The sequence below is a fragment of the Stegostoma tigrinum genome, chromosome 6, assembly GCF_030684315.1.
Source record: "Stegostoma tigrinum isolate sSteTig4 chromosome 6, sSteTig4.hap1, whole genome shotgun sequence".
Classification (NCBI taxonomy): domain Eukaryota; kingdom Metazoa; phylum Chordata; class Chondrichthyes; order Orectolobiformes; family Stegostomatidae; genus Stegostoma; species Stegostoma tigrinum.
This window is the reverse complement of record NC_081359.1, coordinates 24,731,046-24,749,342: the sequence shown is the minus strand read 5'-3', so window position 1 is coordinate 24,749,342 and position 18,297 is coordinate 24,731,046. Positions and strand designations below refer to the sequence as shown.

Genomic DNA, 18,297 nt, shown 5'->3' with positions numbered 1-18,297 from the left:
AAACATCTGAGCCCAATTTGAATGAACTTCCATTCAGCAGGGATGGAATGAAAGCTTAACATCTGCAAAATGATGTGCATGCCTGCAAAAACAAAGATAGGTGTGCAGGTTAGTGCAGTGCTGAAGATAATCAGGGCAACTTTTGACTTGCATCTATTGTTACTGTTTGCTCCCGATGAAACAGCTCAAAACACTGGTGACGGGCTCTAGAATTATCAATAAACATGATTGGGACCAGAAGCAGACGGCTTGGGCAGGGCTTTCTAATTTATTTTCGTCTCCGTATCTTTTGCAACTTTTGCAAATTAAAAGGGAATAACGACAGATCCTCAGCCAACGTTTCCCGAGCCAGGTAGCAACAGCTGTCTTTTTTATTGCTTGTATATAAAGTTGATTTTTTTTTCATTTGATGCCTCCAGTTGCCCATAAAAGACCGAGGTTCTCACTGCAGAGAGAAATAAAATGAAGCCACTTTGAACAGTGGTAAAGAACATCACAACGTGGGCCCGTCTGTTCATCCAGCTCCAACTCTGCGGATGTTCCCGCACCCTGACAGTTGTGAGAGATGGATGATTGATAATATGTTCTTTCCTGCTCAGTGTAAATCAACAGTTTGATAAGGCTGTCACAGCATGTGCTGATGAAAACACACTACATTACATAACATCTTGCTCAAAGAGATGGTATCCCTTTAAACCTGCCCTGGCAATGATATAACTCAGTTCATTCAAATCCACAATCTGCATAATATAACCTTTTACAGCACTTCAATCTTCTTTTAGAATTTAATGTGTACCTTTCTTGATTTTAAAACTTATTATATTATAATTTATAATACATTATATCAGAAACAAGAATATTTAGTTTCCAGTCTTACTGATCATGTTTAATTCCAGTTTGTAGGGTTGAGTTTACTTGTGATCGTCTTATGAACATTCATGTGTTTGTATCCTTCAATACTTGAAAAGGAACACTCTCTCTATATTTTATCTCCTATTGCAATCTCTTTTGTAGGCTGACCAGAACTGTAACTTGCATTAACTAGTATCGGGTGAATTTGAGTTTTGCGGTATCCGATTATTATTATATAACTCGGAGTATTCGGGTCTTTGAGAACAATTATGTTACCCTTTTCCAATCGGAGTGCCTTCACAATTTAATGAAAAGACTGACTGTCCGAATGTTGGTCTGGAGCCAAGTTCTGAATGAATTGACATATCTGAATAAGTTCCACATTTTCTGATGACTTAGAGTTGTACAGCACGCAGACAAACCCTTTGTTCCAACTTGTCTGTGCCGACCGGTATCCTAAAGAAACCTAGTCCCATTTGCCAAAGTTTCCTATAAGATACTTCTGCAAAAGAATAATACAACCGCATGTAACCACATCCCTCTAAACCCTTCCTAATCATGTACCCATCCAGATGCCTTTTACATGTTGTAATGGTACTGGCCTCTACCACTTCCTCTGGCAGCTCATTTCCATACACGCACCACCCTCTGCGTGAAAATATTCCTTTCTCACCTTAAACCTAATTTTGGACACTCCTACTTGGGTAAAAGATCTCGGCTATGCACCCTATCCATGCCCTTCATGATTTTATGAAGCTGCATAAGGTCACCCATCAGCCTCCGATGCTCCAGGGAATAAAATCCCAGACTCTCCCTATAGCTCAAACCCTCCAATTCTGGCAACATCTTTGTAAATCTTTTTTGAACCCTTTCAAGTTTAACAGTATCTTTCCTATAACAGGGGACTTGGTTCGTGAAGGTTTGCAAGCTAGCGATGAAACCTTACCAAACTGGGCTGGACTTAGGGTTTGGGCATCATGGCAGTTTGAAGTGGGTTTGCTGTGAACTAGGAGACTGACACCCCACATAACAGAAGTGCACATGAAGCAGCACTGAGAATAGCAGAACAAAAGCTATATTAGGAAGGAAATAATGAGGTAAGTACCTGCCATCTTAGCAACATTATTGAAGCACTTCTTTCAGGCACTACTTTCATATAGTGTGTATTACGTAGTCTTGAAATTTAAACATGGGGGAGTTGTGAATGAGGTCCTTGCTTTTTGAAATCTTCTGAAAGCGATAAGAAATGTTGGCAAACTCAATGACAGTATTTTTAAAATTTCTTTTATTAGAGCTATATGTTCCTGTTTGTTGCTCATTCCTAATTGTTGTTGTGAAGTGGTAGTGATCTGCCTTCTTGAACTACTGCAGTCGATTCGGTGAATGTACATGTGGGAAAAGGGCAGCGGGCTACAGAGTGACACAGAATGGAGACCAACGTCTTATTTTAGCATTTCCAAAATCCACCAGAATTAAAGTCACGCCCCATTGTATTCCCACGGAACCAGGAGAGTTGGGTGAATGACACATCATATGCTCGCTCACACCTCCTACTGGCCAGTTTGTGTAGAAGCCTCCGAACATGTCTCCTCAATGGGGCAACTCAAGATGGTGTAGGAAGTGATACTTTGACAGAAGTAGAAAAGGTCCTTTCTAAAAGAGTAACAGTCATACAACCATAGAAAAGGTACAATACAGAACAAGGTGATTCAACACATCTTATCTGGACCAGATGAATAAACTAGCCACAAATTCTGATTGCAATTTGCAGGCCTGTGGCCTTGCAAGTCATTATACTTCAAATGCAAATACAACTTACTTTTAAACGAGTTGAGGCTTTATACCTCAGCCACGAAACTGGGCAATGAATTCCAGGCACACACCTCTCTCTGGGGGAAAAGTTCCTCTTCTTGTCCCCTCTACTAGATCTTAAATCTCCGCTAGGGGAAACAGGTCTTCCCTGTCAACTTTCTACAAGCCCCTCATTATTTTGAACACATCAGTTAGGTCCCATTTCAGCCTCATCTGTTCCAGCTTATCCAATCTTGCTTCATAGCTGCGCTTTTCAAGCCTCAGAAATGTTCCTGTAAATCTCCTTTGTACTTTCTCTAGAGCAGCTATATCCTTCCTATAATGTGGTGACCAGAATAGTACACAACATTCTAGCTTTGGCCTAATCAGTATTTTTATACAGTTTTGTCGTACATCTCTGCTATTGTGTTCATGATCTTTCATAGTGAAGGAAAACCATCCCATGTGTCTTATTTAGCACCTTAGCTATCTGTCCCTTAACCTTCAATGAACTGTCAATATACTGCCCGATGTCTCTCACTTCCTTTATGTTTCTCAATTCCCTCCCATTTATTCTGTATTACCTTACATTTTCCCCTCCCTAAATGCACTTCTCAGGATTGAATCCATTTGCCGCTTTTTCATTGATATCATCCTGCATTGACAGCTGTCCTCTTCACTATCAAGTACTCAACTAATTTTTGTCTTGTCTGCAAAATTTCTGTATTGCTTTCTCCCACATTTGAGCCTGAATCATTTATAATACCACAAACAGGAAGGGACCCAAAACTAAGGTCTGTGGAACCAAAAGAGTAGTGGTGAACCAATAGTATTAGCAGTAGTGGTGAACTCTTTGTATCCTGTCACTGAGCCAATTTTGCATCCAACTCACCATGTTCTTCTGTCTCCCATTTGCTTTCATTTTTCTAATGTCTGAATGATTCATTGACTGTTGAGAAGAAATTGCATGAAAACATTGCCATCCTGAAGGCAAGAGCTGTAAGAATTCTGCACTTCCAATGAAACCCAAAGTCATTTGCTTTGAAGATATTACCCATTCCTATGTGAGACTGTAATCACGTATACAATGAAATCTCACATTGATTCTGCAGTGTCTGCACTCAATCACCAAGGTGAGAACTAGTTATAGATTTATTTGTGCCATTTACAGTTTTATTGCTCTAGATACGAGCATAGTATTTGATTTGTAAATGTAAATCCTTTTTAAAGATCACCTACAAACAGTCTGTTTTAAAAACTAAACAACTGATTTCCTCCTCTAACAGTTCAATTTGCACCAACCAGTGTTGAGTTGAGTTATGCAGTCTAAGAGAATTCCAGATTCAGACCCCCAATCTCTACTGGAATAACTGATTTCAACATTGCTGGCAGAGAGTGATGGACAATTATGCTTATCGTTCAATGACCCCTGTTGCAAAGTGTTTTGATGACACTTGAGAAAGATCCAGATCAAACTCACCTGTGAGGCACTGCATAAGGAAATAACCAATAGAACTTGGGTTGGGTCATACACTCTGACTCAATGGGATCACCTTAGCTTTCCCAACTAAAGCACATGGACCACATGAAATAGCATGTTGGAACAATTTTGATTCTGGCTTAAATTGCATTTCCAAAATCTGTATGACAGCTTTTTCAGCATGGTCAGTTTGCTGTTGATGTGCTGATTCCAATCAGCTGAGTATAACCTTGCATTGTGTGGTTTTCCTGTCCATGTACGGTGTTAGAAATGACTGACATTATGACTGTGGCAAATAGACTCTTCTAGGTGCTATGTTTGGAGTTGGATTTCTCTACCCAAATTGTGAAAATGGATCAATCCTTTGATGAACTCAATTCAGGACTATCTTTGGATCAGTGATGCCAAAGAAAGGGATCAACAAAGGGTTGCTGACAACTACTACTGCATTTCTTTTTGGTTTGCTTGTACCTTCTATTACCCTTGGTCCAAGTTGGAGATCCAAGCACTGCTAGCTGAGACCAAGCTTTTGAGGACCTTCACTGGCTATGGCTCACCAGGGAGGCTAGCACAAAGTTATGCCACCTACTGAAGAAAGAAATACAGAACACCCTAACTGACTGAGCAGGCATTTTGGAGTAAGCTCCTATGATGACCACTACCATAGTAATGGCATCAACGGTTGCAGTCAATATCATCATTGCTATCAACTTATGTACTATCATCCTTCTAGGTTAGCACAATGGACGTCTGCAAAATCACTCACATGCTGCTGCGGAGATGAGCCTAGCAGATGCTGTGTTTACGAAGGTAAACATCTACTATACTTTTCCCCAGGGAAAAGTGATGTTAGAATGACAGGATTTCCAGGACATTATTGATGGCACATGTTCAGCAATCTAGATGCCAAACATTATGGCGTGGCATTCACGAAATAGCAGTGCTGCTATTGTATAAGATACTAGTGACGTAAGATTAGTTGATAGTTGTCAGACCGAATCTTAGAGTTTGTTTTATTTTGAAACAGTCTTCTCTGCCTGGATTGCTTGAAGAAGGCAAACTGGAGTAATGGATAGTGGAAAACCAGCAAATACCATTTAGTTGAATCTCTGGGTTCTGTTATCAAAAATGATGCAAGTTGAACTTATAACCAGCAACTTTCTGCCTCTTCATTTGCTGCTCTCAATTTTGCAGTAAATCACCTCGTGTTGCCCCCTTGTCTGTACTATTCAGTTACTGTCTTACCTTGTTTGAAGCACACGAAGGTTCTTCTAAGGAATTTAGCGTTAAGGTCTGGACTGACACAGTGGTAAACGGTCATGATCTAGTTGAATGGCAGAAGGGGCTCGAGGGCTAAATGGCCTACCCGTGTTCCTAGTTTCTATGTTCCTGGGTCAGTACAATACCATTTTTCAGATTCAACATTGAACACCTTATTGCCTGTTCAGATGGATGTAATTCTTTGTCCGCTATTCCTCAAAATGTTGCAGCCAGAATTTGTGCCCAGCCGCATTATTGAGACAATGGCTATTCAAAGGAGTTCAAGCTGTCCTGGATTCTTTGAATGGGGCAAAAATCAATATATAACAGGGTGTGAGAAAACACTTGATGTCCTGTAAATTTTACCGAACCAAATTTGATGGTTGTGTCTCAAGGAGACAAAAGTTGCGCAGATGTATTGTGTCACCTCTGATCAGACATTTTTGACACAGCTCAAGTGGGGACTGACAGCAATACCTACTGCCTCCTGTACATTTCAGGAAAACTATCACCCACTGTATTCATGGCAATGTTCCATAATAGCAATTCAGAATGGAGAAGTGCCAAAATTGTTTGCCAGCAGAAAAAGATCCGTCTTGTCACAAGGTGCCTTAAAAAGCTGTGTTTGTGCTATGTCTTCCACTCCTACATGTGTACCCACCAGAATTGTTGAATTATCGGTAAAAAATATATTGCATCTCTAAGATTTATTTAGATTAGCCATTCACTTCTTGGATAGGTGCATCAACGTATTGCCCCATTTGAGACTGTTTGAGAAAATCTTTTCTCTGCCACAGCAACGCAAAAGAGGGCAGAGTGCATCAGTCTTCAGAAAAGAAATGAAGAAATTCAGCATTTGAGCGGGAAGAAGCTAAATTGATATCAGTGGAAAATCACGACCCACGTTGCTGCAGCAATCACGTTCTTTCAGTTGTGTGCATATTAATTCAATGTCTTCAGTCTCCTGAGTGCTGTGGGTCATTTCAATCCTTAAATCATTTCCAGAAGTTTATTTTGGTTTGAAATTCTTACCTTTGCTGTCCAGGCTCACAACTGAAATGACAGCTAGTCTCCCATGGTCCTCAGTTAGAGGAAAATCAGATCACAGAATAGAAACAGAGAAGCCAATGTCAATCTTAGTTCACCAGGGAGGATTTTCAAGAGTTTTACACTGTGCCTAGCACTGATTTTAGTGGAAAATAACATTGGGCAGGCTCTAAAAACTGACATGCACCCACTTTCATTTGTTTCCCAATGGGCAGTAGAAGTTAAAACCCTCAGAAATGTTATTACCTTTGACATAGTCAAAGGAAATCACCAACAGCATGAGACACAACAAAGGTTATTGGCTGTGATATCACACTGACAATAGTACTGAAGACTTAGCTGCTGTACTCGCCAAATTGTTCCAAACAAGTACATCACTAGTTTCCACCGACAATATGGAAGATTTATCATACCCATAAAAAAGGTACAAATTAAATCCAGCCAAGTATCACTGCATGAGTTTCCTCACAATCATCAGTAAAGTAATGCCAGATGCTGTCAATGGTGTGATGAGTACAAATCAGCCCATCGGAAGTTTCAACTGTTTGTTTGGTTACAGCAAATGGATATGCTGCAAGACTACATTGGGTGCTGATGTGTGATAACAACATAAGAACTAGAGCAGGAGTAGGCTGTCTGGCCCCTCGAGCCTGCCTCCCCATGTAATAAGATCGTGGTTGATCGTTTTGACACTCAGCTCCATGTACCTGCCCACTCACCATAACCCTTAATTCCTTCACTGTTCAAAAATTTAACTAGCATTGCCTTAAAAACATTTAGTGAGGTAGCTTCGAATGCTTCACTAGACAGGGAATTCCACAGATTCACAACCCTTTTTGCGTGAAGAAGTTCCTCCTGACCTGAGTCCCACATCTGCTTCCCTTTATTTTGAAGCGATGCCCTCTAGTCCTATTTTCACCTGCTAGTGGAAACAACCTCCCTGCCTCCGCCTTATCTATTCCCTTCATAATCTTACATGTTTCTGTAAGATCTCCCCTCATTCTTCTGAATTCCAATGAATATAATCCCAGTCTACTCGGTCTCTCCTCATAATCCAACCCTCTCAACTCTGGAATCAACCAAGTGAATCTCCTCTGCACCTGCTCCAGTGCTAGTACATCACTTCTCAAGTAAGGGGACCACAACTGCACACAGAACTCCAGATGTGGCCTCACCAGGACCATATACAGCTGCAACATAGCCTCTCTATTTTTTAACTCTATTCCTCTAGCAATGGCAGACAAAATTCCATTTGCCTTTTTAATTACCTGCTGCACCTACAATCCTACTTTTAGCGATTCATGTACAAAGACACCCAAGTCCCTCTGCACAGCAGCATGCTGCAATTTTTTTACCATTTGAAACATTGTCCATTTTGCTGTTATTCCTACCAAAGTGGTTGACCCCACACTTACCAACATTGTACTTCATCTGCCAGACTTATGCCCACTCACTTAGACTATCTATATCCCACTGCAGACTTTCAGTGTCTCATGACACTTTGCTCTACCACTCACCTTAGTGTCTTTGCAAATTTTGACACACCACAGTTAGTCCCCAACTCCGAATCATCTATGTAAATTGTAAACAATTGCGGTCCCAACACTGATCCCTGAGGCACACCACTAGCCACTGACTGCCAACCAGAAAAACACCCATTAACCCCTACTCTTTCCTTTCTACTGATCACCCAATCCTCTATCCATGCCAATACATGCCGATACAGAGCTAAGTCCAGACTTCACTGTTGTGAACATCAGAAGGTATTGTTGTACACTGCAGACTGAATATCTCACATGTAATGGCCATCCATTCTTGCTTCACGTGTACTTGAATTTTCATCCACGAAGCGGTTACCGTATGTTTGATTTTGACCACAAGATCGGTGGTTAGGTATATAACACAAACGCATGGTGGGGATGGTGGGCTGTTAACCCTTTCATCTGGACAGCTAGCATGTAGGTCAAGTTAATGGTGACAGTATAGAGAGAGTTCCTGTTTCAGCTGAGGTTGACCTGAGGTCTCTTCTTTGTTGTAACCTGTCAAAAATCATAGCACTTTGCTGAGTGCAGTGGTTATTGATCCATGCTTACCGTACTCAGTATGCTTGGTCTACCTCAACAAATTGTGGTTGAGAACTCAGCAGTGGACTAGTGCACCTTTCTCGGGCATATGCAGGAAATGGGATGTCCGAAATAGTACCTCTTATCCCATTACGCTCAGTTAAATATGGTCCTTTTCAGTCTGGAATCGTGCCGAAATGTAATATTTCCATTTCCCTTTGACCCTTATGTTTGCCTAAATGACTATTAAGATTGGCTCTTTTAAGGCTAATGACTATTAAGTAATATGGGATATTGTAAAGACATTGAAAGTAGCGTATAAATAATTACATGATTACAGAATTCTTTCTGTAAACTTCACCTTCTGCCCTTAGTTCTCCAATCCTGGTTCTTTTGGAGCTCAGTACTTGGTGAGGGAACACTAAATTTGGCAGAAATATGCATCTGCAAGACATCTTTCATGTTTACTGGTGAGATATCGGTTTCTCCTCAGGTCCAGACATGTCAGAAGTCGAAATTTACAGAAAGTGATGTTAAAAAGAAACAATTTACTTTGATTTGTAGAAAACAAACCTTCTTTAAACACAGGAATTCTTTGTAAGAGAAGAATGTTTAACTTGTGTTAAATTGATTTCTCCATTGCAACTTCTTCTGTTTAGAAATATTTTGCTGAAGTTCTCATCTCAGAGAATTAATCTATCCTGATCTTATAGCATAAGGCAGTGCTTTGTAAACGAACTGCATTTAAAATTGTATAGGTTTTTAATGGTTTCTCATGTTATTGTCTGCACATGGTAGTTTGGGTAAGTGCTAAAGTTTGCGTTTTTATTTTCAGCAGTGAGTTAACATGTAACTGATCTGATATTAGGTTAATAATGCTAAGGGCGGAAGTTCAAATGCTATCATTGAATTCAATAATTCTGCTGAGTGATTAGTTTGCACCAGAAAAAAAATGCAAAAATTTTGTGGGATGGATCAGCATTCTGTTCAATGATGGCTGTTGCTAGGAGCTCTTAACCAAATCACCTCATTAAGTCTTGCATTCAAAATAGGGAATTGAGGCACTTGGCAATACAGAAACCCATTTTTCAATTGATTTGAGTTGTGTTTGAACATATTGGAGGGAAATTCCCACTTTTGTGTTACTTTTGTTACAAATTCTACCCTGTTTTCTTCAGTATCTTTCATACTGATTCAAGTTAAATTAGTGCTGGATTAGGTTCTTCTCACAAAAGTGACCATACGGCAGGTCACGTTTCTGTGATTATGAGATTTCACCATTTGACTGGGTAGGGGACAGCTATTCAGATCGCACTCATTCACTTCCACATGGACGTACTAGTTCAAATTTTAAAACTTAAAAAAAATCAAAGAGTATTTAATTTACTAAGAAATGGAGCAACATTTGTTAAATAAAGTTTTGACTGTCCTTGGTGTACTTTTTAAATGTCATTTTCTTATAACTCATAAATGGAAGATTGACATCTTTGTGTAAAATGTTTATATTTGCTGATGAACCCATTTCTGCTGGATAATCAGTACTATTATCAGATATATTAAGGGATAGATTTCAATGGGGGAAAAGATACTTGCCTGTATTTTCCTGCCCAATTCATGGCTCATTTTACATCTTGGATTACACAAACATATTTTAACAGAAACTTGAAGTTTAACTTAACCTTTGAAATGTCACATGCATCTTGAGCACAATTTACCAAATTTCAGACAAAGTAGAAACTCCGCTCCATCTATTTGGTCAGCAGACTCTGTTCCTTTGTTCTCTTCAATGATTAAATTCTCCTAGAAACCCCACTGGTCCCTTGAACAGACCATATGCAGTCTTTGTTGGCTCCTAACACTTTTACAGGTGCTCATAGTTCCTAATTGCCCAAGGCTTCTGGTTCTGGGAAGATTATTTTTTTAACAAGTATACCTTTTATAGAAGAGAGCTTTTCAAATTTAATCCTTGGATCGTTGTGCTAAAAGATAACTGATCTTGTGAAATTTTCATTTGAACTGTATCTTGGCACTGTGTAATCGAAGCAAACTTGCCCTAAATGACCCAAGGCTATCAGTATCCAAGAAACAGAGTAGCTTTTATTGTTTGCATGTGTGTGTACACTTTTACCCTGGATTTTTGGAGCCCTTGCTTCCATTTCTGATGAGAATCTCAGCAAACTAATCAATAAAATATCAACTGTTATCTATTGTAAAGAAATTGAAAAATAAACTGGAGATAATATGCTGGGTAAAAGGTTAGACTGCATAACAGAAAGGTATTTTGCAAGTATATTTACTTACTGGTAAAATGAGATAACAGGGAATAATGAGGAAATACTGAATGAGGGATATGCAAAGCTAATGACTGCTACTCAATTGGAAAGTTTGCAGCTTTCATAGAATATTCACCGTGTTGATGTTTTGAAACATGATTGCAACACTTTTTGATGGGCCATTTTGAAATGTGAAACAGTTTTGGTTACAATACTGCAAGATTGAGAGAATGAGGTACTGTGCAATCTTTCAGATGAGGTGTTAAATTAAGGTCTCATCACCCTTTACAAGTAGGTGTAAAAGATCCAATGGCACTCTTAAAGAAGAGCAGAGAATTACCCTCTACTGCCTGGGCCAATAAAGGCAGTCAATTAACATAATTGAAATTGATAATTTGGCTACAGCCGCATAGCTGCTGGTCGGCTTAGAAGAAGAATCCCTACAGTGTGGAAACAGGCCCTTCGGCCTAACAAGTCCACACCAAACCTCAGACCACCCACCCAGACCCATCCCCCTAATCTACTTATCCCTGGGCACCACAGGCAATTTACCATGGCCAACCCACTTAGCCTGCACATCTGTGGACTGTGGGAGGAACCGGAGCACCTGGAGGAAACCCACGCAGACATGGGGAGAATGTGCAAACTCCACACAGACAGTCACCTGAGGATGGAATCAAACCCGGATCCCGGGCGCTGTGAGGCAGCACTGCTAACCACTTTGCAATGTGAAAGTTGGCTGCCATGTTTCCTATATTACAAGAATGATTATGATTGAAAATTCATTTCTGTGAAGCTGTTTGGAACATCTTGAGTTTCAGAAAGGCACTATATATAAATGGTAGCCTACCTGCTGTTTCATTGAATAAAATGAAGAACAGCAATTTAAATTTTCCCATGAATTCTTAATTTTGGGCAGATCGGAACTGGGGAGTTAGGGGTGAGTTGATTGCCCAATAAGATTGAGTTGCTCGTTCAAAATGAGGAACCTATGTAGTCTCTGTTGCACCAGCCTGCAGGAAATCTTTGAGAGGTATTGGAAGAATATTGAGAGCAGATGTTTTATATCTGACTGCTCGTGTCTTTTCGATGAACTGATACATGTTTGCTCCAAAAAAGGAAGAATGTTTAGAATGGTCAAATTACTTGGGTACAGATGGGAGTTCTCAAGATATTTTTGTCATACACTGAGCCGACAGTCCAAGTGCAAATTCCCCGCCAAGCAGTTAATCCATGCTGAATTGGAATGACATTGCTGTTCCACTATTGTCACTCAGTCCAAATCCTAGAACTCCTTTCCCTAAAAGACGCAAAGTGTTGCAGTAGCTCAATAGGAGCTCAGCATCACCATCTCAAGTAGGAATGGGCAATAATGCAGATCTAGCCAGTGATGCCTACATTCTGTGAATGAATAAATACAAAATACAAATAGAACTTAAAAGTTTACCACATGCTTCTCACTGTAGTAACAAAACAGATTAGAGTAAACCCTGCCTTAGTTGATCACCCATGGGAATAAGGTCAACCATCTGATTAAAATGTGAGTGGTTTAACAATTCAACTTCTGTTGTGACAACCATTATAGATCTATTCCATAACTAAACTATACCCTCCATTCTTTAATCCCGACGAGAACAAAGTGTCACTGTTTCTAAAACAAATTTTGTCAAAAGCCGCAATATGCTGTAGAACAACAGTGACCTGTCAAAACTCTAAAACAAAAGCAGGAAATGACCAGAGAAAGCCAGAAGTAACACTTTGAGTTGATAACTTTTGCAAAACAAGGTCCAGCCCTTTAACCTACCTTTCTTTGAAATGCCAAGAGGTTAAGCACTCCTTCCAGGATTAATAGTGATATAATAGTGATATAATTATATGTCTTCTAATTTAGGATAATATTCTTGCTGCTCATGATTTAAAATTCTCTACCTTGGAGAAATGATTGCTTGCATTGGCAGGCATGCCCATGAACTGGAGAACTGGTGGAAACCCAGTTGTGACCATTTCTGGGAGCCCCGTTGAGATTAAGCCCCTAATAGTTGGCTGCAATCTGTCTTGCTTGCACCACCGGTATCATTTTCCCACTAAATGTTCTCGTATGGAATTAATGCCCCACTTCTGAGATCCATGGATCCATTGAAGGCCAGCGGCACTCCAGCGAAGCCTACTTGGAGGTTGGCCCCGAAGCTCCGAGGCCAGACTGAGTGGGCGGAGTGATTGTTGTCAAAAGAAACAGGTGAGTCCCCAGGAATCCCCCCATTTCCAGTGTTGGGCTCAGGTATCTCGGAAGGAGAGAGAACCTGCCTTCTACACTGCAGCCATACCTAACAGAGTTTCAGCTCATGACCTTTTGCCTGCATTATATGACTTTCACCGTCTGCAGGTTCAATCCCAGTGGTAGCAGGATCAAAAACTTGTGTGTCATCCTTGACCCCTCCCACCCTATGCTAGGAAGGAGTTGTTGGGGATGGAAAGGTGCGCCATTATTCAATATCCAAGTCTCCTCGGCAACTTACGGAGTGATTTTCAATTAAGCTCAACCCTAATGCAGTTAGGGTAGCTGTTTTTAAAAAAAATGTTCCAGGGTCATGGGTATCATTGACCATTACACAAAAATAGGTGGGAAGGCAAGCAGTGGAGATGACACAAAGTGGTTGCAAAAGTACATAGACATGTTCAGTGAATTAGAAAATCTTATAATGTACAAAAGTGTGAGGTTATGCATCTTAGCAAGAAGAATAGAAAAGCTGAACATTATTTAAATGAGAAAAGACTGTAGAAATCTGCAGCATGAAGGGGCTTGGGAATCCTTGTGCATGAATCACAAAAAGCTAACACCCAAGATGGCGGTGGTGGGGTCGTCTGTGTTCACCTCCTGGCTCATACGGTGGATTCTGCCACAACCATATGGCTTCATCATTGTCTTTCCAGTTGGGAAGCATTTTATTTTAATTTGGTTGTCCTGGGGCTTCTCACTGTTGCCCTCCAGAGGGATGCCGGGGCCTTGTGTATCTCCACTCCTCCCTAGGTGGCTGCGTTAGAAGATGAGCCAGGGCCAGAGCCAGGACACAGTTATTCAACTCAGAGCTTGACCAGAGTCAGCATAGAATGCTTTAAAAATATATAAAGTTGATAAAGGAAGACTGGTAGAGGTAGTGCATTTGGATTTCTAGAAGGCATTCAGTAAGGCACCACATAACAGGTTTTTGCACATGATAGGAACTCATGGAATTGTGGGTAATATATTCACATGGGTTGAGGATGGTTAATGTTGAGAAGACAGAGAGTCAGTATGAACGAATCTTTTTCATTTGGAAATACATAAGTGGTGGGGTGTCAAAAGGATCAGTCCGAGAGCCTCAACAATTTATGGTCCATGTTAATGACTTGGAGGAGAGGCAGGGTGTGATGGATCCAAATTTGCAGATGATACAAAATTGGAGGCAGGACTTGTAAGAGGACAAAAGGGATATGCGATGGATAGGGATAAGTTGACTGACAGATGGAGTTTAATGTAGGAAAGTGTGAGGTCATGCACTTTGGTAGGAAGAATCAAAAGACATACTACTATTTGAATGGAGAGTGATTCCAAAAGAGTGCAACAGAGAAGCATGTGGCCATTCTTGTGCGTGAAACACAAAACGTTAGCATGTAGACGCAGCAAATAATTAAAAACACAGATGGAATTTTGGCTTCATCATTGGGGCTTGGAGCTACAAAAGGAGGGAAACCTTGAAACAATACACAGGGTGTTGGTGAGGGTGCCTCTGGAGTATTGTGCGTATTTTTGGTCCCTGCATTTAAGAGATCCTGTATTGGCAAAGCAAAAGAGATTCAGTTGGATGAAGAGGTTGACTAATTGAGAACTCATTGAGAGTGAGAACTGATCTTATTGAAACAAACAAGACTGAGAGGGTGCCTGACAGGGTACATGTTGAGAAGGTGTTACCACACGTGGGAGAGTTTCAAACTATGAAACATAGTTACAGAATAAGAGGACACACATTTAAAACAAGGATGAAAATGGATTTCTTTCCCCGTAGAATAGTGAATGTCTAGAATTCTCTACCCCAGAGAGTTGTGGAAGCAAGATTACTGAAATTATTTAAAGTGAAGGCAGATCATTATCAAGGAGTCATCCTGAACTAGCATGGGAAATGTGTTAAGGAAGACCAGCCGTGATCTTATATAATAGCTGAGCAGGCCGGAGGAGCTGAATGGCTACACCCTGCTTCAATTTCTTCAGTTCTGGTAAAAGTCACAGGTCAAAAGCTTTAGCTCAGTTTCCATCTCTACAGATGCAGCTTATGTGTGGAATTCTGCTTTTATTTCAGATTACCATCATCCGTAGTAGTTGGCTTTTGTAGTTGGCATTCAGACTTGGCTGCATTGATCAGCACATTTGACAGTTTGAGTTTCACATTGTCAAATATCCTCCAATCTACATGGATAGATTGTCATGGAATTTTTACATCAATACTACAACTCAGTGCCATGAAATGGTGCTGCAATATTGACAGAGCACTTAACGTCATACTGCCTGTTTTTACATGCTAAACCTGAAGTAAATCCAGCTTCAGGCTTAGTTTAAATTGTGCACTTAAGATGAGCAGTGCATAGTGACTAAATTAACTCTGTACAAATAGGACCTTGAAGAATACTACTATATTTCGTAATGAATCAAAGCTACATGGTGATAGAAATCCCTTTACAGGGATTTGCTGCTTCTTGTGCAATTACACAGTTATCCTGTTATATGAATATTAGGATGTCAATTTTAAAAGCTTTTTATTTAAGGGAAATGCTATGAGTGTGAAAGCTTATGTGACAGGTATGAGGAGAAACTGGAAGAATTTGTGAGGAAGGGGCATTGTAGCATAGTTCACCTCAGTGCTGTAGTTTTAAATATAGATATAGATGAAGGTATTATCTGAAGATTGTAGACAGTGCTTTATGAATCGCTGCTCTGGGGATTCTTGATAATGCTATGTAGAAGGAGCTGTACCCTATCTGTCATCTATCATACTTTCGTTGCAATAATGGTGTTGCATAGAGGGTGTCTCATTTTGTATTAATACGTATTGACCTAGTAACACTTGATTTTCCTGTGTGAGGGAAGCTCTGAATTGAAGCTTTTATGCACTGTATTGGACAAGCATAGTACATAACGGTCTGTGTAATGTGTGAGCAGCATTATATTCCTACCCAACAGCAAGATGGAAAATACAGAAGGAACTTCAAGTCACACATAAGATGAAAGCCAAGCCAAGTATGATTTGGATGGTAAATCAAATGGAAGAGTGCCAGGCAGTAGGTAGGCTATGTGGTAAATTTCAAATTGGGATTGTTGGAACAGATCTTCAACTTGTTACCCAGATGTAGGGATTGCACTGTGCATCAGCTATTATTGAAACCCATTCACTTTCCATGGGAATACATAGACGTGAAAATTAGCAGTCCTTGTATGTTGGCGTGTCTAAACTGTGAGGGAGAATGGACATGAAGAAGTAAAGTTACTGGATAGTAATCTCTTGTCCCATAGTATTAATATTTTGGGCAGGCAAGTTTGAAGTCGACCATGGCAGATGATGATATTTGAGTTCAATTAATAATCAAAATTAAAAGCTTGTCTAATGGTGACTGATGTAAAAACTCATCTGATTCATGAACGTCCTTTAGGGAAGGAAATCTGTTATCTTTTCCTAGCCTGGCCTTCATGTGATTCCAAACCCACAGTAATTGAGTTGGCTCTGAACTGCCCTACAAAATGGCTTAAGAAGCCACTCAGCTCAACAAAATTAGGAATGTGCAATAAATATTAGCACACCTAGTGATGCCCACATCTCATGAACATATTAAAAAATGTGTCAGCTTTGTGTTCAACTGTCAAGTGAAAATCTACTCTTTCGTATTTTGCAGATGTCTCACATTTACAGTGAGTGGACAGGAGGAGCCACTCAAAGTGCATTCTTCTAAACTGATGGGGAAAAGTCCTGTCTTGGGTTGCAGAAACTTTCTGTATCCAGTTAATTTCTACTCTAGGTAATTGAGTCAATCAACTTGTCTTGATTGGAATTTTCAATGGATTACTGAGTGTCCTTTGTTGGATGTTCCATGATATTAATCTACTACACAGTTAATGTAGTTATGAAAAAAAAAGCCAGCCTGATTACTATACAAATTGAGTGCAGAATGATTAGCATTTTAAAAGCAACTTTTGCAATCACAGGATATTCCAACACAGTTAACAGTCAATCAAGTACTTTTTAAATATAGATGATCAGTTTAGATTCCCCTTTCAAAATGGCAGTATGGGATCTGTTCTGCCAACTTGAGAGGGCATATCGGGATTTGGATCATCTCATTTCAAAGACAGCAACCCTAACAGTGTGATGCTTCTTCAACCCCACAGTGGAGCATTAGTATAGATTTTTTTGGGCTCCACTCTAGACTAAAAGTGGTGTCTTGGTAAGAGCTAAGTGTGCGACAGATTGAAATGCCATTCAGTTGAAGTTAACCTAAAGTGAAAATAACACCCAGAGTGTGTACTTTTGAAGTGACAAATTCTACAGAGGTGAATTTCTCAGTAGGTTAGTTTGGTGATTCGTGTAGGTGAAAGTGAGAATCCTCCAAATATATTACGCAGTAGAAAAATATTAGAAAGAAGATGCTCAATTGTTATTACTTGAGCACAAGAGGATAGCATATTAGAGTAAAGTCACTGTAAGTAGAATGAGTTATCCATTCTTACGTTTTAATTTTCCAGAATAATCACAGAAGACCACATTCCTTGGCATCAAGGGCTGTATTTTCAGCCACCCATTATGTGCAAGGTCGATAATGGGAAAATGACTGCCCTCTCTCAAATAGCATGTTAGTCTTCTAATATCTCTGTGATGTGCTGGAATCTTCAAAGTGAAAGAGGAGAAGAGGCGTTGGTGGATAAACAACCCGCAAGCCTCCAATTAATATGCTGATATACTCATTGAAGGTCTTGTTAACAGACCAGGGAGCAACAGAATTAAATTTTTCTATAGCAGGAAGAGCAAATGATCTGGGACGTGTTAGCACACAGCTGTTGGGAGCACAGAGAGGAGCCATTATTCATTGCTAATAAAAAGCCTGGTTTTAAAAAATGGAATTGTTAAACCGAAGTGCTCATGCAGTGATACAAGATTGCCATCGCTCAAATAAACATGACTGTTTAGGCACTTGTGTGGGGATTGTCAGGCACTTGACCCTCTGCTTTCCTGCTTGCTACATTCCTCTAGATGATGGCAAGCCCTATGAAAAATGCCAATGGCCTATTAAAAACCCTTTCTGAAGTGAATCCCTTGCAACCGACCATTAATTGGGCACTGAACTCACCTTGAGCCTGAGTAAGGCCTTCTTTATGGAAACCTGTATTGCCTGACTGATGTTTACCCATTATGGGGTCAGGATTCAAAAATTGTCCCAATGTTGGGCTTACAGCCCGTGTTCAGAATTCAGGCCAACATTTCATATATTTGATGCTTTATTTCTTCAGATA

The 18,297-nt window shown here is 40.1% G+C and overlaps 1 protein-coding gene across 4 annotated transcripts in view; it reads left to right on the top strand.

The window, feature by feature from the left end:
• Nucleotides 1-18,297, top strand: part of LOC125453139 (dachshund homolog 1-like) — a 583,370-nt gene that overhangs the window by 165,960 nt on the left and 399,113 nt on the right. For 2 of the 4 annotated variants that reach the window (XM_048532306.2, XM_048532308.2), the window contains exon 2: nucleotides 16,686-16,808. The exons of the other annotated variants lie outside the window; for them this stretch is intronic. In XM_048532306.2, the coding sequence (XP_048388263.1) occupies nucleotides 16,686-16,808 (123 nt within the window). The remainder of the gene's footprint in view (nucleotides 1-16,685; nucleotides 16,809-18,297) is intronic. 4 annotated transcript variants of the gene reach the window in all.